Raw genomic sequence first — 25,429 nt, 5'->3', positions numbered from 1 at the left:
GTGAACACTGCGCAACAAGGTTCTCTTCCTCCCTCTCTGCGTCTCACGCAATAGAGAAATTAAAATCACTTGGTATGGGTTGGTATTGCAGTGAATGTTAAACACTGTCCTTTTCTTGGGGTTCCTTGTTTTTTTGAAATTTCACTTTTATATTGATGTGGCAGATATTAATATAGGAATTCCGAAACGTCGGAATTTTCGAAATGCCGCACAGCTCTGCTGTTAAAAATTGATAGTCGATCATTTTTCAATACTCTTTACAAGGAAAAGTTTTAACTTTACCGTCAGACTTCCAAACCAGGCATGTTTCATTTGAAAGTGTTCCATAAGGTCCTTATGATAAGTATATGTCACTGTAGAATTTTAAGCGGAAATGCTCTACTCTTAACCCCTCAAGCATCGATCTGAAATTGTTTCAGTGCATTTTTTCACTACTTAGGAGGCCTCTAGAATTGTTCTAAATGCTTTTTTTGCAAACTTTCAATGCTTTTCAGAGCTTTTCAGGACATTTCGTAATAGGTGAACATTCTGGAAAATTTATGAAACATTTAATTTTTTTTTTTTAATCTGAAATTTCTCGGTCCAAAAAGTAAAAATCGCATTGTATTCGATTTGGAACAGCTTTACGCAACAATTCAAACAAACGATACAACACAAAAATCCAAAAAGAAAAAAAAAGATCGAGCATCTACTTAAGGAGGCATTCTCCGATGGAACTTCGGAACGCTGACGTCACCCTTGGTCTTGAATGGATCGAAGACACTGACAAAGATGATCCAGAGAGAAAGTCCGGCGAAAACGATGATGCAGAGAAGTTTGAAATTATTTCGGGATCGCTCAATGTTCTGATCTCTGGTTGGAGGCGGAATGTAGGTGTCGGAGTCTTCTGAACTTTCCACAGTGTTTCCAGTGGAGACTAGGGAGGGGAAGGAGTTGATGCTCTGAAATATTTAAAGACTGAAAATTGAATATGTATTCTTTCATATGGCAGTAAAAAACCAAAACGTTTTCTTTCAATTCTGCAGAAATTTGCAATTTTTAGAATCTCGAAAGTATTGGAAAATTGGTCTCAAACATTTTAGAGCGAGTTTTTTTTGCACTGATACCTATTTTAAAATAGGTTTCTGTTAAAATTCCAAAAATGCGTTTGAACACTTTTTTGATAAGTACCACCAATTTGAGTTCAAACTTACAAAAGGCATATCTCCTTAGAAACAATAGATTGTAAGTGAAAGTGGTACCAAGTTCTGAAAAATAGCAAACTTTCAAACAAATTTCAACAAACGAGAAAGAAAAGTCAGTGAAAAGTGTAATAACAAAAGTAAAGTAGCGAGTGCGTGAATCTCAAGTTCCCCTTCTCTCAGGGGACGCTCTCCGTTGCTATGTACGGCTCCGTGATTAGTGCATAATGCTCCGTGCTTCTCGATCGAGATAGTGGGAACATTAATTAGTGATTGACGTCAATGATGATTATAGAGTTGTGTGATGGAAAATATCAAGTTTATTAGGAAAAGAGGTCGGCGGTATTTTTTAAAAATAAATTTGTTAGCTAGAAAATCAAATTCTGAACAATGTTGTGGTTGGAAATTTTTTAATATATGTGTTCTCCTCAAATTTATGCCTTTTCGAAGTTTGTCACAGAGGAGAGGACGCAGACAGCAAGAGTGCACGCGCCGTCTGCGTCTCTTTCTCTTACTGCACAGATTCAAAATGTGGATAGCTTGGCGGTGGTTAGTTCTATTAGAATACATCAAATTAGAAAATTCGTTTGAAATTAATTTGCTATCGATTTATTGTGATGATTATAGCTCAAGAAGGTTTTCGAAAATTTCAAAGTATCATAAATTAAATTTTCAGTACTGCCACTCGGCAGAAAATCAAATTCTAAACATTATCACGGTTGGAAATTTTTAGATAGCTATATTCTCCGCAGAGATACGCCGCTTTAAACGTTTCCTAGCGAGGCATTGTGGAGAGGGAGAGACGCGCACTCTGCGTCTCCCCGCATCCACAGTCTCTAGCCGTCAAAACTTTAAAGCTGTATAACTCCGCGGAGGTGATTGCTATAGAAAAACTTCCAGTTGAAAAAATGTTTAAAATTTGATTTTCTATTAACTGGCTGCAAATTTGCCAAATTACTTTTTTTTCTTGAAATCTTGTCATCATGTGATATAACTGGGTATGGTAAAATTGAAATCTTGAATTGAGGACGGGGAATGTAATAAATGAAAAGTATGGATAATTTTGGACAAAATTGCAGGTTAATTGGACTCCAGTGCAGCTCCAAATTGCTTTGCCAAATTGAAACGCATTTGGACTTCTTCCAGAACAGGCTTCACCGGAAGCTTCTGCTCCTTTTCATATTCTTCCATTAGGCTTCCAACTGCGGTGAGCACAAAAGTGGCAAGATTCTCGAAGGGTATATCCATTGCGATGGGCTTTTTGCAAACCGACTCGATGCTGGAAATTTTAAAAAACTTTTGTATTTTCATAATTAACAAAAATCGTCAAGTTTTGTAATTTAACATTTTGAGATCTGTCTGATGAAACAAAAAAATAGTCAAGTGAGACTTACTCCTTAATAAAATTGCCGGCATCAATATACTCCAATAAAACCTTGAAGTCCTCCCAGTGTGTGCTGGCCAAAAACAGTTTGTTCGCTGATTTGAATTGGGATTTGTAGGTTTGGTACACAAGTTCTGGCATGGCGACCTTAAAATTATCCTATTAAAAAATTTGAATAGAAAATAAAATTATAATCATATTTGCATTTTAAAGTTTTGCGATAGCTTCACGTTCCGCAGAGATATGAAGCGTTAAAGTTTATGGGGCGAGTAAGTGTGGAGGGGTGCGAGACGCAGTGTGAGCGAGTTGTCTGCGTCTCTCCCCCTGCCACACTTTTGTTGCGCTAAGTTCTAAGTTGCACAACTCCGCGGGGGATAGAGCTATCCGAAAATTTTCAATCGCAAAAATGTTCAGAATTAGATTTTCTATTCAAATGCAAAATAATTTGTTTTAAACTTACGAATTTCTGACATTTTTGAACTTCAGAGACCCATTCTACATCCGAGCTTACTGAGACAACTAGTGGTTCAAGAGCTCCATGTGCTGTCAGGTCATTCTCAATGAATCCCGCGACTTCTTTTGATTCCAGCCGTGTCATTTGTTTGAAAGTGTTCTGCAACTCCACTTGAGAGCCGTGTTCCTTTAAAAAAAATTTGCCTTACCTCAGATCTGATAAGGTACATGCGGTACTGCATAACTGACAACATAACTAGGGAGATGAGTTTGACACGTGGAAAGATGTGAGCTGCGAGGGTATCGGTAATGATGTCCTTGACGCTTTGGTTCAGGGCCTCCCTGGAAAAAAAACCGACATTGCTGGAAATTCTGTAAGGATTATGGAATTTTGAAAAACACCCTAACACAGAAATCAGGCCGGAATGAAAATTAGACCCACTTCAGCATGGTGTAAGTATCGTTGTAAAATTCAACGAGTTGTTGTCTTGAAGCTGGCGTCTGTTTTCTGTCATTCCGTGCAATGGCTCCAAGAACATAGAAAACGTTGGAAATCATAAACTTCAGACGTCGAACGATTGGATTCGTGTTGGGCAGAGTGGCTTGACACTTCCATTCTTTGGCCAGATTAGTGTAGAACTCTTCTTCGGAGGCTTGGGAAAGGTCTGAATAAAAAGAAAATTTTTCAGTCCGTGGCCTATATATCGAACTCACCGGGGACTGGAACTTCCTGTGCAACTCTCAATCTTGCATGGTTCCACTTACAAATAAATGTTGGCTCAAGATCCACTTGCTCCCCAAACCCAACAGTAATCCTAATTTCTTTGTCCGGTTTCGGCGTCGGTTTCTGTCGCTGTGGAAGGACCCTTGCATGAGGTATATCGGGTCTCTCCGGTGGAGAAAGTGGAGGAACGGGTGGTGGCCGAGGTGGAGGTGGTAGATAAATCCTTGGCGTCCCTGGATTAGTCTCTACAGACGAGAATCTCTTTCTAGGACTCCATGGTTTGAGGAAAGCCGATGGGGCTTTCCATACCGGAGTTATCTTGGGTTTTGAGCACGACAAATTCCTATCTTGGCTGTGTAGGTTTCCAGCAGACTTTGGAGTTTCAAGTCTGGAATTATCGGAGTTTTCAAAAAAGAGCCTAGTCACGTGTCAGAGTGCCCCATTTCGGTTTGATCTACGTAGATTTACGAGAATCGCGAGAATTTCGACGCAGACTTCTCAACTTATTTCGCATGGTTAAGAACGTGCCGTTGTCACATTTTTTGAGGAAAAAATTCCCGCATTTTCTGTAGGTCAAACCGTAATGGGACAGCCTGAGACCACGCTACCTATCGCCACCCCTAGCCTACTACAACTTACCCTGTTGCAGACTTCTTACTGGTATTGGGGGAAACAGAGGAGAATGGAGTCAGTGAGAGGCTTTCTGAAAATATAAAGATTTCGATGCTTGAGCGGCAAAGGATCGCCGGTTCCTGAGCATTTGACATGCATGTAGCTAGCTTCGGATTTTGTCGCCCCTCGCACTTTGGACCAAGACCCTGTGCCCTAGACCCAGGGTGCGTGGGGGCCTTTGCGGCTCGGTAAGATGTGAATGGTAAAATTTAACTTTCCGAGGAGAAAATGCTGTCTATTTAAGTTTGCAAAATTAGGCCTGCAACTTGCTCAGACTTTTCATATTTTTCAGTAATTAGGAGCAATGCCGGCGCTGAAAAAAACCACGCCAGGACTAAAAATAGGCAAACTCAGAAGTTTACTGTCATGTAAAGTACAGTTGAAAACAAAACAGTCGGTCAGTTCACTGACTTACCATAACTAGACTTCTCATCTTCCATCCAATTCCACCTGTCAGAGGATGGTGAGGTAGCCGTTGAATCATCTTGTAGGTCCTCAAATCTTCGAGGAAGCTGGCTCAATGGTTTAGTTCCCACGAGGCCGGCCATTTCTTCAAGCATTCTACGGGTACGGAGACAACCCACGGGGCTCAATGAACGTGAAGTATGCGGAAGTTTTGGTTTGCCCTGGAATTTGAGTTATGGGTAGATTACCTATGCCGCATAAAAGTACTGAAACTCGGGAATTTATTTAAAGGTTGGTCAAAGTTGGGAGCATGATATAAGGACTAAATTTTTGTAGGGACCTATTTGAAAATTTGCAGCATATCTGATATTCTGGCAATTGACCGAAATCCTGATCGCCAGAAATGAAAGAATCCCAAAAATACAAGAAATCCTCAGATTGCTGCTCAAACTCACCGATTTCATATTCGGGTGCTGCTCGGCAAAAGATAACAACAAAGCCTGGGAAAATGTAGAATAGGAGAAGAAGAAAAAGTGCGCGCGGGTATCCAATGTGTCAAAGTCCCACCGGAGTTCTCACCCGACCCCCGTTGCTATGTGCCGTCTCTTGATCAGGTGTGGGGGCACTCCATAATTAAAATTCAAATAATGTATCTTCATATGAAACAGGAGAGAAAGAGTGAAATAGTAATAATTAAAATTGGAAAATGTATACACTCATAAGTCTCAGTGTGACTAGAGAGGAGAACTGGAAAGAGCATGGAATACACAAAGAGAACCGTGATAATAAGTATGGGAACCGGCCTAGAAAAAACAAATGAGGGGAAAAATAACGGTCCGTGCAGCTTGGTAGTGTCTAGGCCTAAGCCTAAACTAGCCCAAAGCTCAAATGCACAAGACAACCGTGATATCAAGTATGGGGGGGGGGGACCAGCCTAGAAAAAAAAGACAAAATTATTGCTTCCGACGAGCTTTTCCATCGGGAGTGTTATTTGACGGGCGGTGCACTGGAGGTGGCCTATCAGAATGAAAAGTTCCCGTCCTGATTGCCAAGTCCAGGCCCTTCTTGACTTTTGCCAGAATTGGCTTTGCCGGCTGCTTCTGCTCCTCCTCGTACTCGGCCTTCAGGCTTCCGACGGCGGTGAGCACAAATGTGGCAAGATCGGCGAATTGCATGTCCATTGAGATGGATTTTCCGACGATAGATTCAACGCTGAAAAATTTAAAATTATATTTAAAAACTGTGGTTAGTCTTGGTTAAGCCGTTATTACAAATTTTCTAATATTTTCAACATGAACCAAAATGTGAGCAAAATGAGCTGGCTCTATCAAAAATTATCAACTGACAAAAAATAACTAACATAACACTTTCTATCATATTGTCACTTACTCTTTGACAAAAGTTCCTGAATCGATAATATTTGACAGAGTTTTCGAGTCTTCCCAATATCTACTGGCCAACATCAACCCGTTGGCAGTTTTGAGCTGCGATTTGTAGGCATCGTAGACAATTTGGGGCATTGAGACCTGGAAAATCAACTTTTTAGAAAAAAAATTTGGGACATGGTCACAGAAAAAATTTCAAAATCCATGTTTTTTTTCATAAAAATTAACATACTTTTGATAAAGCAAAAGTTTAAGCTTAGGCTTAGGTTTAGTCTTAGTCCCTGGGCTTGTGCTCAGTCCTAAGCTTAGTCCTAAGCCTAAGCCTTAGCTTAGTCCCAGTTTATCTTTTTGAAGACTTTTTAAAAACATTTCCTACTATTTTTATCCGATTTTATTGATTTCCTCTGCAAAAAAATCAAAAAAATTGTCTACTTCCACAAAACCTTACCATATTCTGACAAGCCTGAATGCTGGCGATCCATGGGATTACAGGTGCCCCAGTTGGACCAGATGGTGTCGATCCGGCGGACGGGGATGGTTTGGGGGTCCCGTGAGCCACTGACGTCACCGCTTTGTTTGTGGGGACTGTTAGATGCTGAGAATGAACTGACGAGGAGTCGGATGCACGGGACACCGGTCGAATGTCGATGGATTCGGAGACTTCTCGCATGTCCAATCGTGACATTGTTTTTATTGCTTGCTAGAATTTCGAATTTGGAATTTAGAATTTAGAATTTAGAATATTAGTGTTGATAAATCGGATTTTTTTTCAGAACCTGAATTTTCAGATTTTCAGAATTTCTCCAGTTCAGAGTGCTTGTATACTTTTGAAGTTTTATTTTAAGGAAAAAAAAACATACCTCTGATCTAAAAATATACATCTGATACTGCATCACAGCTAGCATCACCTGACCGATCACTTTGACACGTGGCAAAATGTGAACCGCCAGGGAATCGTCGGTGTCGCGGACACCTTGAAACACGGCGACTCTGAAATTATTCATCAATTTTTAAAAAATCCCAAAGTCCCAGAAACTAACCCTAGAAGCTCATAAGTGTCCCGATAGATCGAAGCGCATTGCATTTTGGATTGAGTTGTCCGCTCCTTGTCAGCTTTCCAGATGGCTTCAAGTACAAAAAATACACTGGAGAGCATGTAGTTGAGGGGACGAGTCACACGATCCTTGCTATTGTCGGCTTTTGACTTCCAGTCCTTTGCCAAAGCATGATAGAACTCTCCTTTTGTCTTGGTGGAGGTTGATGAAGGGTCTGAAAAATGTAACTGGGTTTGGAGGAAAATATCTTGGTTCAATTTGAAAATATTGATAGATTTATAACTGGAAATATGTAGAAAAAGAAACCATAAATATTTTGTCAGTTGAAAATTTTTTGATAAACCTAAAGCGAGCCGAGGTATAAACTGTAAAAGTTAAGACAGACATGGTACATCGACAAAACAGGAAAACGTCGTAATATTTTGTCTCTGTTAATATTGGTTAAATCGAAAAATAAATGTTTTAACCTGACATGGTGCATCGATTGGAAGTTAGACGCTACGTTCCCAATTTTGACTTTCGTTACTCCGAAGCCTGAGCCATAGCCTAAGCCTAAGCCTGAGCCTGAGCCTAAGTTGAAGCCCACGCCTATGCCAAAGTCTAAGCCTATTGTTAAGAATGAGTCTAAGACTAATCCTAACCCTGAGCCTAAGCTAAGGCCTAAGCCTATTCCTAAGCCTAATCCTAAGGCAAAGCCCAAGCCTAAGGCAACGCCAAAGCCTAAGCCTGAGCCTAAGTATAGGCCAAAGCCTAAGCCTAAGCCAAAGCCTATGCCTAAGCCTAAGACTAAACCTAAATCTAAGAAGTAGGTACTCACCTGGAAACGGAACTCGCTGGGCTTTTTTCAATCTCGCATGTGACCACTGGCACACAAATCTCGGCTTTACTGCCGCCGATGCTTCTGCTGGCGCCGACGTGGTTGCCACTGCGGCCACCTCCGTTTCCACATGGCTGTGAGTAGACAGAGCAGATGGGGGCCTTGATGGTACCGATGGAGTGGTTGATCGGATGTTTCTTGGTGATGGGCTCATCGTTCGACTGGAACCTTGAAGCCCTTGAAGACTCTGAACCGTTTTGTTGGCGGGTTTTTGTGGCGGCAGTGGAGAATTCCGAGCGGATCCGGATCCTGGGCCAAGTATTGGGTCTCTAGAAGGTGTGGGTACCGCAGGGACCGCTGGAACCGATGGGGGCCTTGGTGGAGGTGGAAGAGGTTCCAGAACTCTCTTTTCCTGTTTTTCAACCACTTTCTCCACAACCTTCTTCTCAACTTCCACAACATCCGTCAGCTTCCCTCGGGTCTTCGCAAGCTCAATGAGCTTCTGCACCCGTTCTGGCTTCAGAGCCTTTATCCGAAGAGTACCCAAGAGTTTGGGCTCCGGTGTGGACTCCCGAGATGTCGAGGCAGCTGATACTGAACTGTCCGATGGGAATTTGGATGAAGAGGGTCCTGGTTGCTCATCTTCCTTGCACACCACTTTGAAGTCTTTCGGAAGCGGCGAGAGTTTCGGAGTGTCCAGTCTGAAATTTTAGATTTTTATATGTACTGAATATTCAAATACAATTTTTGTAGGTATTCATATGTGGCTATGTTATGGCTGCTAGGCTGACCCAAAACCTACGTTTTCATGATACTGAGCATCGCAGCCACCTCATCAGAATTCGGCTCCTCGATCATATCACTTTCGGTGGAGTGAGTACCCGAATCCGGTGTTGAAGGGGGAATGTCTGGAAAATTTATTATTTTTTCAAATACAAATATTTTCAATAAATTCAAACTTCCGTTTATTTCTGAAACCGCTTGTGACGTCACACAGTATATAAATAATTTTCCAGCCAATTTTGTAGATCAATTTTCACGCCAAAAATATTTTTATTAAAAGCCAACTATTTCAAAAAATAAAATTTTCACTTCAAATTTCCCGCCAAACTTATATTTGCACATGGTGCCAGGCTGTCCCACTACGGTTTGATCTACAAAAAAATGCGGGAATTTTTTCAACCATGCGAAATCAGTTGAGAACTCTGCGTCTCTCCACCCGCATTTTTTTAGATCTACGTAGATCAAGCCGAATTGAGACACTCTGACGCCACGTGTATTTGTGAAACACGTGTGACGCTACATACTGCTAATGGAATTTTCCCGCAATTTTGCGTAGGTCAAACTTTCCGTCCATTGTTTTTTTCCACAAAAAAAACTTACAATTCCTGGATTCCTTTTTCCGTTTCACTTCAATCTGACTATCCTCATCTTCTCCAATTTTTCGTTTTTTATCCGTTGATGACGTGGCACTGCTCTTCACATTATTCATTCCTTTTTTCAAATCAGCAAATTCATGATGTGTAATCTCAGTGATTCTCTCATCAACCAGATTTTTCATACTTTGAAGCGCCACGTGGACAGGCACATGACTTGGCGATTCGTGGGGCGGAGCTTGTAACGTGACAAATGGAGATGGGCGGGGCTTCATTTTAGACTGGAAAAATGTTTTTGAAAAAAAGGTTTTTCGAAAAAAAATCCCTGCTGATTTTTACCAAAAATTGGAAAACTCATGTAAAAAAACGTTTTGAATACCTATATTTAAGTAGAATTCTGCAAAAATTCACACAATTTTGAGACAACTGGAAATTTAACGGGAAAATTTCGAAATAAAGTTTTTTTTTTTAATTTGGAAATTTTTGATATATTTTTTACGTTAAATTTAGTTATAAATTTATTTTTTGAAGCACACGTTAAAATACATTTTTTATGTTAGCTGTACAAAAATTCCAAATCGGCATATTGCCGGTTTGCCAACTTGCCGGAAATTTTCAATTCCGGCAAATTGCCAATTTGCCGATTTGCCGGAAATTGACGATTTGCCGTTTGCCAGATATCAGATTTGCCGGAAATGTCTAGAGAGATTTTTTCACACGGCAACACTTAAAACTTGTCATTTAGAATTTTTCCTTTTTTTCTATGTAGATATTTTCATAGAAATTGCTTACTTTTCAAAATAGATGCAGAAGCATTCATAGGATGCGTTTAATTTTGTAATTTGAAATTGAAATTCGGAAATTTCCAAAAAAATAATTGCAAAACCTTTTTTTCGAAAATTTCCGGCAAGTTCGGCAAATCGACTATTTGCCGGTTTGCCGGAAAGTAATTTTTTCCAACTAACAACATATTTTAATCATTTTTTCTTTATTTTGTATAATTTAACATTTTTTTATATCTTCCAAAAAAAATGCTCACCCTGATCAACCCGTGCCGTGAAGTCTGCTGATTCTTTGCTACCCGATCATGAAACTCTTCAAATGGGCCAAGCCATTCTGTAATTGACAATTTTAAGTTTTATTTCTTTTTTTTTTTTTGACTTCCCAACAAATAAGACTTACCACATAAGCTGCGTCGAATTTTCCCATTGAAATCGTCTTCCCGTGAGTCTTCTTCCATTAAATATGTGTAAGGTTTACCTGCAATAAGAAGTTTTTTTTTTGTTTTCAAAAATGCAAGCCAAATCCCAAGCTTAGGATATAGGCCTAAACTAGGCCAAAGCCCAAATGCCGTAAAAAGTTAAAAACAAACGGAACATTTTTCCTTTGTAGGAAGAAAAATCGATTTTCAACCCAAGAATCCAAGGAAAACATTTTTTAAACTAATTACGCTAACCCGCTAACAAGAAAAGTAAGAAAAAGCAAATCTTCTAAAAACAAAAGTATCAAATGTCTGTCTTGTGGGGGTACTAATTAGGACACATACAGAGACATCTCCATGCCCGGCGGTTGCCTATCTTTCCCCTCTTTCTCTGCGTATCTTCTCTCTCACGCACTCTCTCGTTGAAAGGTGAATGGGGGGAGGGGGAGGTGTGTAAGTGTTAGCTGTATAAGGGAAATAAAGAGATTAGGCGACAGTTACGTTAACTGAGAGAGAAATGAGAGATCAAAAATTGGATGAAGAATTACAGTAATCCAAGTTTAAAGACGCATGAAGAATGGCAAATTTCACACTAACAAAGTTAACAGTTTCAATATTTCAAGTATCATCTTGCTTATTTCTGGTTTTCTCGAAAAATTATCGAATTATAGTTTAAAAATTAATTAAGATAGGTCAAAGTTGCCAAATAATAAGAGTTTCAATTTTCAAACGATGCACCATGTCTGTCCTAACTTTGACAGTTTTTTTAAAAATTGTCAACTAACAAAATATTCGTTTCAAATTACTTAGTATTCTTTAAAAAGAACCAAGATTTTTTGTCGATGCACCATGTCTGCCAAACTAGTTATTGTTGGTTTTTTTTTCAAAAAATTATTTATTGTTGAATTTAAAAAAATTTTATAGCTAATCTATAACAAAAACCAATTTTTAATTTTAATTTTTTTTAAAGTCGAACTAATTTAGTTTTTTTGAGAAATTTTGAACAACTTGCATTTTTTTTAAATTTCCCCCATTTTTAGAGAGGATTTTTTCAAATGTAGCATAAGCCGAAATTTGAAAAAAAAGTTTAGATCATGGGAAAAATAATAAATTACACAGAAAAAAACCCAATTTTTTTTTCAAATTTTAGGTAATAATTCAATTTTTGCTTAAATATACTCAAAATTACATCAAATGACCGTATTTTATGATGAAATTTTTCAAAAGAAAATCCATAATTTTCTTAATTTAAATATTAAAAAAACTTGTCAAATAAAATAACTGCTTGGTTTTTCAACAAAAAAAAACATCCTAATTTATAATAATTTTTTGTAAATCATTTGAGGTAGAAAAACACGATTAATTCAAATTCTAAGGAATTTACCGTGAATTTAACTGAAAATTAGTCATTAACAAGGAAAATTTCAAATCTAGTGTAAATCTAGTTTTTGTAAATTTTTATGCAAAAACTCAAATTGGAATATATCAGTCGAAGCTTTAAAAAAAGCGCAATTTCATAGAGCCAGAAAATATAAGAGTATTCAAAGTTTTTCAAAAAATCTCTCCTAATCCCAAATGAACAACAAAAAATATATCAAGAAAATCGTCTTCATCTTGTTCTTCTCAATTTCGTACGCTTCTTCGTCCGATATACACACTCACAGTTTTGTACGCAATAATAATCGAGAAAAGACAGCAAAAAAAAAGAGACAGTGGTTGAAAACGGGGGGAGGCACAAGAGACAGAGAGAATAGAGACGGCTGGGCGAAATCGGCGCACCCGGGGGCAGGTTTAGCACTGGTCGAGAGAGAGAGAGAGAGAGAGAGAGAGAGAGAGAGAGAGAGAGAGAGAGAGAGGAGTAGTGTGTAGAGACGCAGACGCTTCAGTGGTGTTCCGCGAGAAGTGTTAGGGGGGGATGGGGTAGTAGTTGAGGAAATCGAGGAGGAGGACAGGAAAATGAGAAAACCTTTATTATTCACATACTGTTTTGTTTTACTCCATGTCATAGTACCGGAAGTTATCTCACGTGGTAGATCAAATTTACCAAACTCCTCGAGTTTTTAAAGTTGAGGTTTTTGATTTTTCAGTACCAGATTTTTTTAGCTTAGACGTAATCAATCACGATTTATAATTTTTTTTAAGCATTTGTTAATTTCCGGCAAATTTCTAAGTTTGCCGAATAACTTTGGTTCCTGGAATTTTCTTACTTTTTAAAAAATTCTTATTTTTAACATGCCTCTTTTCTAAGGGGTTTTAACAATTTTTTTCAGCTTCATTTCGAATTCCTGTTCCAAAGTAGAACTGAATGAGATAATATACCCACACACCTTGTTCCAGGCTGTCCCATTGTGGTTTGATCTACAAAAAATGCGGGATTTTTTCGCCCAAAAAAATTTGACGTCAGCACGTTCTTAGCCATGCGAAATCAGTTGAGTACTCTGCCGCATTTTTTGTAGATCTACGTAGATCAAAACGAAATGAGTCACTCTGACACCACGTGCCACAAAAGGGAGATCACCTTCAAACTTCAGTTGGTACTCATTTAACAATCTCCAACCATTTTCGTGTTCCTAGGTCGGTGCAAATACATAACCATATTTCTTTTTGCTAGACTAATTTTTGAGGTCCCTATAAGTTTGGGTCCAAGTGTCAGAGGTACATAAATGAGGGTGCATTAAAATTCAAGGCACATCGAGCTTTTGTTTTTAAACATTTTTATAACTTTTTTCTAGCGTCTTTTTGAGCATTTTTGGTTTCTCTACATATAATTCCACATTAAACAGCTAAGCTGGCAACAAGCCAGCGTAGGCCCAACAAAAGAAAACTTGTTCGGCCCAAGTTTGATCTCACTGACTTCTGAAGTTCAGAATCTAAACCAAGCTACATACCTTTTATGCCAAATGTAAGAAATCGCCGGAATATCTCTACGGTAGTACCACTACAGTAGTATCTTGGAGTTAATCTTAACTAATTTTTGTTCAAAAAGCTCACAATTTTTCCACTTCGATAAACTTACAAGAGTTTGTAAGTGGTTATGGTGTAATAAACTTTTTCTACAATCCTGAATCAATAGCTCCGAGGTCCGCGAAATTTGTGATATTTCCAAAATTAAAATAGGATCCATGATATTTGTTGCCATTTTACTTTTTTTCTGAGATTTCTGCTTCAACTTTAGATTTTTCCGTTCAACTTTATATGTAGAGTAAAAATTTTTATTCGGTGTAAACAAAAAAATTCAGTTTATGGAGAATTATCGATAGTTTAAAGTTCAAATGGAATAAGAGAAACAGGACAGGTATGGAAAAAATTGAGATGCGAAAGAACAAATTGAAGATCATGTCAGTGTGCCACTCTATTCGTCGTCTTCATCGGAGGACGTAGAGTTATCGGACTCATCGGTCTTGCTCTTTGTTGGACTCTCGGTGTGGGATCCGTTGGTCTCCTCGGCTTGCTCCTCTTCTTCATCGTCAGAGGACTCTTCCGATTCTTCCTTAGCAGCTGATTTCTTGGAAGACTTTCTCGGAGTCTTACCCTTCTTCTTCGGGGATTCCTCAACCTCTTCCTCCTCTTCATTGCCAAAGGACTCTTCCGATTCCACCTTCGCGGCTGGCTTTCTGGGAGACTTTCTCAGAGTCTTGTCGTTCTTTTTTGGGGAGTCCTCAACCTCCTCTACTTCATTATCCGAAGATTCTTCTGATTCTTCCTTGGCGGCCCGCTTCTTGGAAGACTTTCTTGGAGACGTTCTCTTCTTCGGAGATTCCTCAACGTCTTCTTCCTCATTATCCGATTCCTCCACGGCGGCTGATTTCTTGGAAGACTTTCTCGGAGTCTTACCCTTCTTCTTCGGGGATTCCTCAACCTCCTCCTCCTCTTCATTGCCAGAGGACTCTGTCGATTCCACCTTCGCGGCTGATTTCCTGGAATACTTCCTCGGAGTCTTGTCCTTCTTTATGGGAGATTCTTCAACCTCCTCCTCCTCCTCCTCATTGTCAGAAGGTTCTTCCGATTCCACCTTCGCGGCTGGCTTCTTGGAGGACTTTTTTGGAGACTTGACCTTCTTTTTCGGGGAATAATCAACCTCCTCCTCCTCTTCATTGTCAGAGGACTCTTCTTCCGATTCTTCCTTAGCAGCCGATTTTTTGGAAGACTTCCTTGGGGACTTTGTTTTCTTTTTCGGCGATTCTTCAACCTCTTCCTCCTCGTCAGACGAGGACTCCTTTGCTTTTCGCTTGTTTATCTTGGAGGACTTCTTCTTCTTCACAACCTCCTCTTCCTCGTCGCCAGAAGATTCTTCGGATTCCTCCTTGACAGCGGTCTTCTTAGGAGTCTTCTTTGGCGACTTGCTATTTTTCTTCACCTCGACTACTTCCTCCTCACTGTCAGAAGCTTGTTGTTCTTCATCGGACTCTTTCTTGCTCTTTTTGGAACGCTTTTTGGAGGACTTTTCCTCTTCTTCATCCTCCGAAGATGAATCTATGACAGCTTTCTTGCTCTTTTTGGAGCGTTTCTCAGGCTTCTCCTCCTCATCTTCATCATCAGATGAAGAATCGTTCACTGCACGCTTTCTCTTCTCAGATTTCTTGAACTTCTTAGATTTCTTCGACTTCTTCGACTTCTTTCTGCGTCTCTCCATTTCGGAGTCATCATCAGAAGAGTCATCACGCTTGGATCGCTTGGCCTTATTTTTTTTCCACTTCTTCTTGTCAAAATCGGAGTCGGAGTCAGAATCGGAATCAGAAACAGAAGCAGCTCGACGTTTCTTGGAGGATCTTTTCCTGGGTGACTTTTCTTCCTCATCTTCAGACTCCTCAGAATCGTCAGAAGTATCTTGGTGCTTTGATTTCTTCGGAGGCTTGTTCATTACTGTCTTTGAAAGATCAATATCATGCTCTTCATTATAGGCATCGAGAAGCTCTTGACAGTTCTGAAAGTATTAAGATAAACGATGATAACTAGACTCTGTGATCACTAACCTCAAGCTCTTCTCCCCACATTTCCGTGTTAGATACCGGATCGGGGAACCCGCGCCACATGACGAGGTACAAAGGCTGATTCAGCCTATCGTTTGGGTAACGATGGGCGACGATCTTCTCCACAACGTATTCTGTAAATTTTTTTGTATTCAAAGTTTTCAACTACTTTTCCAAGCTTCTTACCTTTACTTCCATCATCCTCCAGCTCTGTAACCTTGAACTTGTACTCTGCGAGCATCTTTTGAGTCTTTTTGTTCTGAAATTTCAAGAAAAATGTTAATTACCACCGTATTAAAAAAAAAACAACTTACATCAAAATCAAATTCAGTCAACATTTCTTCCGTTCCATCGCTCATTTCCACCTGATACTCGACATAGTGAGTATTATACAGCTGATGGTCCAAAATCTTCTGAATCTTTGCCTCTTTCACTGGGGTATAGTTGACATTCTCATTGTTCGCCCTTGGAGCTCTGACATGATCGGGACGACTTTGGAGTTTCACATCAACTTGGAAATGATCGGTTTGCTTTCTGAAAATTGGAGGTTACAGGAGAAATTTCAAATTTAAAAAAACTGACACAGCTCGAGTGGATGAGCGGCTTCCTTTGGATTTTCTGGCCATGGTTGATTTTTTATTCCTAAAACTAAAATTATTAGGAATTGGAGAACATATAAGAGACAAAGGAAGGAGTAACGCAGGTGTGGGGTCAATAACAGATGTTGCGGTGACTGAGTCGATATTGTCTCTCATTAGGGATAAATTCGGGAAGTTAGGTCAATTTTGAGCATGGTGAGCGAAGGAGATTAGCTGAGACTAGAAATCGATTTTAATGGGGGGTCTGACAAGAAAATGTTGTGCCAAGCTAGAGAATCGACTATTTGGGAATTTCCAGTAATTTTTAAACTAGTTTCTCGAAAAAGGGTCTTAAAACCGACAAGGTTCGAACTTTCTAGGACAAAAAGGGCTGAAGCTTCACAATTTTGTCCAAAATCTGAAGCTCGGAGTGAATTGACCTATATTACTGATAAATTACGACGAAAGTTAGGGGCTAGGACTAAACAAATATGGAAATCCATTAAGGCAACTGAAAATTTATTAATTTTAGGGGATAGTCAGTGAAATACAAGCGAAAATTGGACTAAATTCAGAAATTGGTTGAAAATCTAATTTTGAAGTAAAAATTGGTTACTTCAAATAAAAACATCAGAAACTCAATTTATTTTGAGATTCATCCGTTGTCAGGAGCAACCAAACAAAAAGACGGGTGGACGCGTAAAATTTCAAACGCGCGGGAAACGCTGATGTGACGCGTCGCGGTTCGACGAGGCGTGTTGAGAGAGAATTAGACATCTTTATATGCATCGGCTGGACCCCATAACAGATGTTACAGGGTTCAGTGGGTCACGGTGGAAGAGGTTTTTTTAAAAAAAGATGACGTCATTATAGAAAATTTATTGAATTAATTAGCTCGAAAAATCTGTGATATATGGCAAACCATACTTTATTTTTTGGTGCAAGTTTCTAAAAATTTCTAAAAATCCTAAAATTTAAATCCCAAAATTATGTTGTCTGCAATTTGGCGTGACGGTGTTTGTCATGATGCACCATGTCTATGAAGCGCACTTACTCTCTTCGCTGTGAGACCCCAAAAAAAGGGGCTTGGGACATTTTTAACCACATGATAAGCAGGCCAGTAATTTATTGTTCTGGAAAAAAATTAGTTAAGCCCCGCCCCTTTCCGGGTTTCGGAGAGCTGTAGTAGGGGTTGGAGCCTAAAAGATTTACTGGAATTTCGGAAAATTAAGTACCCGAGAAGGGAAATATAAAATTTCAGGGTAGAAAAATAAATAATCATTACCTATATATAAAAAAATAGTGTCCGTTTGTTAACAAGTGACGTCATAGCTTACAAAGGCAAGGCGTTATCGGCTGTTGGAGGGATATTAGTTTGGGGTTAGTAGGGGGATATGGGCGGGGTACTGTAGTAGTACTGTAGAGGTACTGTAGGAGTACTGTAGGATTACTGTAGTTTAGGAAAAATTGAGTTTTTGTCTTTTGAAGAGATATAGGTTTGGGGTTAGTGGTGGGATATGGTCGGGGTACTGTAGTAGTACTGTAGAGGTACTTTAGGAGTACTGTAGGATTACTGTAGTTTAGGAAAAATTGAGTTTTTGTCTTTTGAAGAGATATAGGTTTGGGGTTAGTGGTGGGATATGGTCGGGGTACTGTAGTAGTACTGTAGAGGTACTGTAGGAGTACTGTAGGATTACTGTAGTTTAGGAAAAATTGAGCTTTTGTCTTTTGAAGAGATATAGGTTTGGGGGTTAGTAGTGGGATATGGTCGGGGTACTGCAGTAGTACTGTAGGAGTACTGTAGGAGTACGGTAGGATTACTGTAGTTTATGAAAAATTGTGTTTTTGTCTTTTGAAGAGATATAGGTTTGCGGTTAGTAGTGGAATATGGTCGGGGTACTGTAGTAGTACTGTAGGAGTACTGTAGGAGTACGGTAGGATTACGGTAGTTTATGAAAAATTGACTTCCCGTCTTTGGAAGGGAAATTGGAAACTTCGGGAAAATTCTGAAATTATCCAGAAGGTTCTGGAAAATTCTAGAAAATTCTGGAATGTTCCAGAACCTTCTGGAAAATTCGAAAAAATTCTGGATTGTTCTAGAACCTTCTGGAAAATTAAAAAAATGTTGCTGCGAGATCTTCGTGGCGAGACCCATCGTGGCGAGACCCATCGTGGCGAGACCCACCGTGGTGAGACCCATCGTGAAAAGACCCATCGTGGTGAGACCCATCGTGGTGAGACCCATCGTGGCGAGACCCATCGTGGCGAGACCCATCGTGGCGAGACCCATCGTGGTGAGACCCGTCGTGGTGAGACCCACCGTGGTAAGACCCAAAATTTTGGCGGGAAATTTAAATTTTCTGTGAAAAATATTTTGGCGGGAAATTTAAATTTTCTGAGAAAAATATTTTGAAGGGAAATTTAAATTTTCTGTGAAAAATATTTTGGCGGGAAATTTAAATTTTCTGTGAAAAATATTTTGGCGGGAAATAAGGTTCTGGAAAATTCTAGAAAATTCTGGAATGTTCCAGAACCTTCTGGAAAATTCGAAAAAATTCTGGATTGTTCTAGAACCTTCTGGAAAATTAAAAAAATGTTGCTGCGAGATCTTCGTGGCGAGACCCATCGTGGCGAGACCCATCGTGGCGAGACCCACCGTGGTGAGACCCATCGTGAAAAGACCCATCGTGGTGAGACCCATCGTGGTGAGACCCAACGTGGTGAGACCCGTCGTGGTGAGACCCACCGTGGTAAGACCCAAAATTTTGGCGGGAAATTTAAATTTTCTGAGAAAAATATTTTGGCGGGAAATTTAAATTTTCTGTGAAAAATATTTCGGCGGGAAATTTAAATTTTCTGAGAAAAATATTTTGGAGGGAAATTTAAATTTTCTGTGAAAAATATTTTGGCGGGAAATTTAAATTTTCTGTGAAAAATATTTTGGCGGGAAATTTAAATTTTCTGTGAAAAATATTTTTGCGGGAAATTGAAATTTTCTGAAAATTCTAAAATTCTGGAAATCTAGAATCTTCTGGAAATTTCGAAAAAATTCTCGAATGTTCCAGAACTTTCTAGAAAAATCGAGAAAATTCTGGAATGTTCCAGAACTTTCTAGAAAAATTGGAAAAAGTCTGGAATGTTCCAGAACTTTCTAGAAAAATCGGGAAATTTCTGGAATGTTCAAGAACTTTCTAGAAAAATCGAGAAAATTCTGGAATGTTCCAGAACTTTCTAGAAAAATTGGGAAAAGTCTGGAATGTTCCAGAACTTTCTAGAAAAATCGAGAAATTTCTGGAATGTTCCAGAACTTTCTAGAAAAATTGGGAAAAGTCTGGAATGTTCCAGAACTTTCTAGAAAAATTGGGAAAAGTCTGGAATGTTCCAGAACTTTCTAGAAAAATCGGGAAATTTCTGGAATGTTCAAGAACTTTCTAGAAAAATCGAGAAAATTCTGGAATGTTCCAGAACTTTCTAGAAAAATTGGAAAAATTCTGGAATGTACCAGAACTTTCTAGAAAAATCGAGAAATTTCTGGAATGTTCAAGAACTTTCTAGAAAAATCGAGAAAATTTTGGAATGTTCCAGAACTTTCTAGAAAAATCGGGAAATTTCTGGAATGTTCAAGAACTTTCTAGAAAAATCGAGAAGATTCTGGAATGTTCCAGAACTTTCTAGAAAAATCGAGAAAATTCTGGAATGTTCCAGAACTTTCTAGTAAAATTGGGAAAAGTCTGGAATGTTCAAGAACTTTCTAGAAAAATCGAGAAAATTCTGGAATGTTCCAGAACTTTCTAAAAAAATCGAGAAAATTCTGGAATGTACCAGAACTTTCTAGAAAAATTGAGAAATTTCTGGAATGTTCCAGAACTTTCTAGAAAAATCGAGAAAATTCTGGAATGTTCCAGAACTTTCTAGAAAAATTGGGAAATTTCTGGAATGTTCCAGAACTTTCTAGAAAAATTGGGAAATTTCTGGAATGTTCAAGAACTTTCTAGAAAAATTGGGAAATTTCTGGAATGTTCAAGAACTTTCTAGAAAAATCGAGAAAATTCTGGAATGTTCCAGAACTTTCTAGAAAAATTGGAAAAATTCTGGAATGTACCAGAACTTTCTAGAAAAATCGAGAAATTTCTGGAATGTTCAAGAACTTTCTAGAAAAATTGGGAAAATTCTGGAATGTTCCAGAACTTTCTAGAAAAATCGAGAAATTTCTGGAATGTTCAAGAACTTTCTAGAAAAATTGGGAAAAGTCTGGAATGTTCCAGAACTTTCTAGAAAAATCGGGAAATTTCTGGAATGTTCCAGAACTTTCTAGAAAAATCGAGAAAATTCTGGAATGTACCAGAACTTTCTAGAAAAATCGAGAAATTTCTGGAATGTTCCAGAACTTTCTAGAAAAATTGGAAAAATTCTGGAATGTACCAGAACTTTCTAGAAAAATCAAGAAATTTCTGGAATGTTCAAGAACTTTCTAGAAAAATTGGGAAAAGTCTGGAATGTTCCAGAACTTTCTAGAAAAATCGGGAAATTTCTGGAATGTTCCAGAACTTTCTAGAAAAATCGAGAAAATTCTGGAATGTTCCAGAACTTTCTAGAAAAATCGAGAAAATTCTGGAATGTTCCGAAAAATTGAGCTTAGAGCTTTAGAAGAGGTAGTTATTTGGGAGTTGATGGGGGATCAAGTCAAGGTACTGTAGTGGTACTATAGGGGTACTGTAGGTATACGGTAGGGTTACTGTAGTTTTGGAAAAATTGGCATTTCGTCCTTTGAAGAGGTATTGGGTTAGGAGTCGGTGGAGGATAATGTCAAGGTACTGTAGTGGTATTGTAAGGTTATTGTCTTGGTCAAAAAGTAACAGAAAGTTTTCATACTGTCTGTGAATTTTTGAAACATGCATATGGTAGAAAAATACATACATGTAACAGTGCCAGTAAACCGCGTTTTAAGTGTTTCAAGTTTTTTTCATGATGAGAAATTTTTTGAGTGATTGAAGGTATGTGTGTCAAATACTTTCAATGGTGCCAGTCGTTGCCCGCGCCGTAGGCGCGGTCAGCGGCTGGTAATCTATAATTAAACTGTAAATATTTGTTAAGAAATCAATTTCTATTGATTTTTGGGACGTTTTAAATGTTCTCCAATTTTCGAATTAATACATGCATTTTTCTAGTTTTCTGTGTGATAAATAATTAATTTCAATAGATTTTTATCAATTTAAATGTGCAAAAACAATTCGAATCCACAAAATAATTGCTTTCATTCCATCATAAAACATCTCCATTCGGAAAAAAATTCTTCCGCGCCAAAGAAACGCAAGCGCGCTCCATTGAGAAACTTTCCACTTTTCTGAAAAAAAAACTATTTTTATGCCGATTATCATGCATTTTCTCTCTTTTTCGTGATTTTTTTCTTAAATTTACCTCAAATTTTGCTTTTTTATCGATTTTTTAACTGAAAATTAATTATTTGTCATGTAAGCGACCTGAAAACTTCTATTTTCTACGAAAAACCTTAAATTTTTTGCTGAAAATCTCAACATTTTGATATTTCTGCGCTTAAAAATGCTATTTACATTTTATAATACCTTCAAAATTATAAAAATATTTAAAAACCTGTAAAAAAAATGCTATTCCTTACAATTGTTATGATTTGGGTCTGCTAAATATTATTTTCTCAGTTTTCTGGGAATTTTCAAAGCGAAAAAATGATATAAAATACTTTTTAAATACTTTTTAGTACCAGAAACTACTCGAAAACTCTAAAAACTAAACTTTTCACGAAAAATCCAAATTTTAAAAATATTTCTGCACCCCTTGGTCTGATTTTTAAGTTTTTCTCCGGGTTTCCGGCAATTTCCGGCACTTTTAATCATTGTTTAGCTGAATTTACACAGTTTTTGAAGCTAAAAATGATGGAAATCCTCGTAAAAACCCAAAAAATCGCTCAAAAAGCTCCAAATTATCTCAAATTTCACCAAAATGATATTTTTTGAAACTTTTTAAAAACTAATTTTTGTTTTTTTTTTCAATAGTTTCTCGAATTCAAAGTATATTTATTCTAGAATGAATTATCGGAATAATTTAAAATTTACAGTAAGCTTGGGTCTGCTAAATAATTAGCAGATCATAATTGGGTCTGCTAAATATTTAGCAGACTATATTTGGGTCTGCTAAATAATTAGCAAACCATACTTGGGTCTGCTAAATAATTAGCAGACCATAATTGGGTCTGCTAAATAATTAGCAGACCATAATTGGGTCTGCTAAATAATTAGCAGACCATAATTGGGTCTCTTTTTTTGGGAAAAATTGATTGAAATTGGAAAAAAAAACATTTTTTCCGCCAAAACACTTTTGACTTTAAAAATTGGAATAAAAAAATATTCGGCCATCGATTTTTATTCCAAACAAAGCAAATTCTGACAATTAAATATTTTTCGAAAACTGGAATTTTTGAATTTTTAATATTAAAAGCAAATTTTTAATATTAAAAGCAAACCAACTTTTCACGAATTTTAATTTTCAAAAATTTCCAGCCAAATTCTAACCAAATTCCTTCCTAAAATAACTCCAAATTTAACAAAATTTCCTCTTTTCCCAATTTCCTCCACCAAAAAAAAATGACACATAAAGATTACACACACACATCACTGATAAGCATTTATGTCAATAAAAAGGGCGAAAAATAAAATATAAAACTATAGGAAATGTGTATGTTTGAGTGGGGGGAAGAAGGGAGTTAATTCAATTTTCCCGATTTTTTATTTATTTATTGGTTTTACTTTTTGTTTCTATTTGACCCCAGAATTTTTATTTTAAGAAAGCTCAAATTTAGAAAAAATTTGTGAAATTCATAAAATCACGTGGAGTCAGAAAGTCCCATTTCGTTTTGATCTCCGAAAAATGCGGGAGAAGAGACGCAGACATCTCAGCTGATTTCGCATGGTTAAGAGCGTGCTTACGTCACAATTTTTCTGGAAAATTATTTCCGCATTTTTCGTAGATCAAATCGCAATGAGACAGCCTGACACCACGTGTAAATCTCAGTTTCCAGAAGAAAAACACAGAAATTAAAGGAAAAATTGAATAAAAAACCCGAACAATCTAATTTTTACCGAAAAAGCATAAAAAAACCGCAATTCAGACATTTTTTTACAAAATTAAAAAAAATGAATTTGTAAAAAAACTGTCGACCACCGATTTTTATTCCAAGAAAAGCAAAATTTTCAATTTTTCAAAATTCTGAAAATTGAAAATTATAATTTTTGGAAACTTGAATATCCGAATTTTTATTGTTTAAAAAATAGGTGGCCGAGTTTCCCTAAAACTCGGCCACCGAATTATTTTTTACCGTTTCAAGTAAAAATCACGGTAATTAAGCGGGGGGAAGAAGGGAGTTAATTCAATTTTCAATTTTAAATGAAAAACTGAATAAAAATCCCGAAAAATCTAATTTTTACCGAAAAAGCAAAAAAACCCCAAATCAGACATTTTTTTTTACAAAATTAACAATTTTTCGAAATTCATAAAATCTCAGTTTCCAAAAAAACATAAATTAAACGAAAAATTAAATATAAAACCCGAAAAATCTCATTTTTACCGAATGAGCGGCCGGTCAAAATTTCGAAAAAAAGAGCCAAATTTTGCTAAAATCTGAGATTTCGCACACTTTTCTTCGTCACAGCCGCTGAATTTCAGTTTTTCTGAAATTATCACTTTTTAATCCTTATTTTGGTAATTTATCTCGTGGAAATTCGTTGATTGAGACAACTTTTAGGCCGATAGGCATCCAAAAATGATCAAAATTGGATGCCAATCGGCCTAAAAGTTGTCTTAATCCGTTGATTTTTTCCGGCGAGATAAATTACCAAAATAAGGATTAAAAAGTGATAATTTCAGAAAAACTAAAATCCAGCAGCTGTGACAAAGAAAAGTGTGGGAAATTTCAAATTTTAGCAAAATTTGGCCCTTTTTTTTTCGAAATTTTGACCGGCCGCTTATTCGGTAAAAATGAGATTTTTCGGGTTTTTTATTTAATTTTTCATTTAATTTATGTTTTTTTGGAAACTGAGATTTTATGAATTTCGAAAAATTGAAAATTTTGCTTCTCTTGGAATAAAACTCGGTGGCCGAACTTTTTTTTTCAAATAAATGTTTTTTTAGCAAAATTTGGCCCTTTTTTTCGAAATTTTGACCGGCCATAAAAAATTTTTGGAAATTTTTTGTGAAGTCTCATTATGAAATTCGGTGGTTTCGGACGAGTTTTAATCTTTTTAAACAAAATACCCACAAACTCTACTCCCCCTTTAAAAAATGTGTGGCCGAGTTTCCCTAAAACTCGGCCACCAAATAATTTTTTAGCGTTTCAAGTAAAAATCGCGGTAGTTACGTTTTTGTAGCTAGCTTCTAGCGGTAAATAAATAGATTTTCAGCTAAAATATTAGACAATTTTAATATTTAAACAAGGAAGAAGACTTATCCTCGAGGAGTACACGTGGTGGTGTCAGAGTGTCTCATTCCGGCTTGATCTACCGTGATCTACAAAAAAAAAGCGGAGAAGTGACGCAGAGTTCTCAACTGATTTCGTATAGTTAAGAACGTGCTGGTGACTTCACATTTTTTGGACTAAAAATTCCCGCATTTTTTGTAGATCAAACCTTGATGGGACAGCCTGGCACCACCACGTCAAAAAAATGGTGGCCGAGTTTTCACCTCCCACGGCCACAAAAGCTAAACTTTCTGAAAATCAATAAAAAATAAATAAAACTCTGAGAAATTAAAAGTGAGAAAAGAAAAGAGATTCAGAGAAACAATCGGCAGAATTTTTTTCTGTTTTTTTGTTTTTTTTTCCATCTCTTTTCTCTTTTTCTCTGCCACTTTTTTTTCACCTTTTCCTGCCCCACACGTCATCTTTTTTTAGTTTTTTTTCCTCTTTTTCAGACAAATTTTAAAAGTTGTCGCTGAAAAAAGGAGGGAATATTTTGATAAATTTTGATAAATTTTGTGGGTTTAATAGGATTAGTGTTTGATTTTTATGATAGTTTTTTGATAAATAATGCGAGAAAATTGCCATTTTTGCCATACTAAAAATTATGTGCAAAACTTGGTGAATTTTGTGTTTTTGTTGAAAAAAAAGCAATAAAAATTGATTTTTTTCGAAAAATTAATACTAATTTCAATAAAATTGGCTAGATTTTTCTAAAGATTTTTTTTTGTCTGAAAATCTCCAAA

General features: G+C 37.4%; 4 protein-coding genes across 4 annotated transcripts; all 4 read right to left on the bottom strand.

Moving 5' to 3' along the window:
- Positions 1 to 692: 692 nt before the first annotated feature.
- Y55B1BR.8 (uncharacterized protein) lies at positions 693 to 1,202 on the bottom strand (the record flags this gene model as incomplete). The annotated part of the gene is made up of 2 exons (NM_001377913.1): positions 693 to 941; positions 1,194 to 1,202. The coding sequence occupies 2 exons, from the start codon at positions 1,200 to 1,202 to the stop codon at positions 693 to 695; spliced, it is 258 nt and encodes an 85-aa protein (NP_001364561.1).
- A 344-nt stretch (positions 1,203 to 1,546) lies between these two features.
- On the bottom strand, positions 1,547 to 5,377 carry affl-1 (AFF-Like homolog). Its single transcript, NM_064799.4, has 9 exons — positions 5,275 to 5,377; positions 4,830 to 5,040; positions 4,382 to 4,445; positions 3,733 to 4,130; positions 3,461 to 3,683; positions 3,228 to 3,360; positions 3,026 to 3,178; positions 2,576 to 2,712; positions 1,547 to 2,460 (listed from the first exon to the last, which is right to left on the bottom strand). The coding sequence occupies exons 1-9, from the start codon at positions 5,281 to 5,283 to the stop codon at positions 2,262 to 2,264; spliced, it is 1,527 nt and encodes a 508-aa protein (NP_497200.2). The 5' UTR covers positions 5,284 to 5,377; the 3' UTR covers positions 1,547 to 2,261.
- An 83-nt stretch (positions 5,378 to 5,460) lies between these two features.
- affl-2 (AF4/FMR2 C-terminal homology domain-containing protein) lies at positions 5,461 to 10,712 on the bottom strand. The gene is made up of 10 exons (NM_064798.6): positions 10,635 to 10,712; positions 10,492 to 10,568; positions 9,460 to 9,733; positions 8,879 to 8,984; positions 8,077 to 8,777; positions 7,245 to 7,473; positions 7,065 to 7,194; positions 6,653 to 6,904; positions 6,209 to 6,345; positions 5,461 to 6,031 (listed from the first exon to the last, which is right to left on the bottom strand). The coding sequence occupies exons 1-10, from the start codon at positions 10,690 to 10,692 to the stop codon at positions 5,773 to 5,775; spliced, it is 2,223 nt and encodes a 740-aa protein (NP_497199.1). The 5' UTR covers positions 10,693 to 10,712; the 3' UTR covers positions 5,461 to 5,772.
- A 3,141-nt stretch (positions 10,713 to 13,853) lies between these two features.
- cec-8 (Chromo domain-containing protein) lies at positions 13,854 to 16,265 on the bottom strand. Its single transcript, NM_064797.6, has 5 exons — positions 16,206 to 16,265; positions 15,938 to 16,157; positions 15,810 to 15,882; positions 15,627 to 15,757; positions 13,854 to 15,577 (listed from the first exon to the last, which is right to left on the bottom strand). Exons 1-5 carry the CDS (start codon positions 16,247 to 16,249, stop codon positions 14,006 to 14,008), a joined length of 2,040 nt encoding a protein of 679 aa, NP_497198.1. The 5' UTR covers positions 16,250 to 16,265; the 3' UTR covers positions 13,854 to 14,005.
- Positions 16,266 to 25,429: the final 9,164 nt, after the last annotated feature.

Source organism: Caenorhabditis elegans, chromosome III, assembly GCF_000002985.6.
Source record: "Caenorhabditis elegans chromosome III".
NCBI lineage: Eukaryota > Metazoa > Nematoda > Chromadorea > Rhabditida > Rhabditidae > Caenorhabditis > Caenorhabditis elegans.
Note: the sequence above shows the minus strand (reverse complement) of the source record. Positions and strands in the feature narration are given on the sequence as shown.

Bases quoted from the DNA above. Each gene is read 5' to 3' on its own strand.
- affl-1 (NM_064799.4), bottom strand. The intron at 4,446-4,829 runs GTAAGTCAGTGA...TTATATTTTCAG, and splicing joins AGATGAGAAGTCTAGTTATG to AAAGCCTCTCACTGACTCCA. The intron at 3,684-3,732 runs GTGAGTTCGATA...CTTTTTATTCAG, and splicing joins ACAGGAAGTTCCAGTCCCCG to ACCTTTCCCAAGCCTCCGAA.
- affl-2 (NM_064798.6), bottom strand. From the start codon at position 10,692: ATGGAAGAAGACTCACGGGAAGACGATTTCAATGGGAAAATTCGACGC. The intron at 10,569-10,634 runs GTAAGTCTTATT...TGTCAATTACAG, and splicing joins AATTCGACGCAGCTTATGTG to AATGGCTTGGCCCATTTGAA. The intron at 6,905-7,064 runs GTATGTTTTTTT...TCGAAATTCTAG, and splicing joins TGTATATTTTTAGATCAGAG to CAAGCAATAAAAACAATGTC.
- cec-8 (NM_064797.6), bottom strand. From the start codon at position 16,249: ATGGCCAGAAAATCCAAAGGAAGCCGCTCATCCACTCGAGCTGT. The intron at 16,158-16,205 runs GTCAGTTTTTTT...TCCAATTTTCAG, and splicing joins CGCTCATCCACTCGAGCTGT to AAAGCAAACCGATCATTTCC. The intron at 15,758-15,809 runs GTAAGAAGCTTG...AAAAATTTACAG, and splicing joins GGAGGATGATGGAAGTAAAG to AATACGTTGTGGAGAAGATC.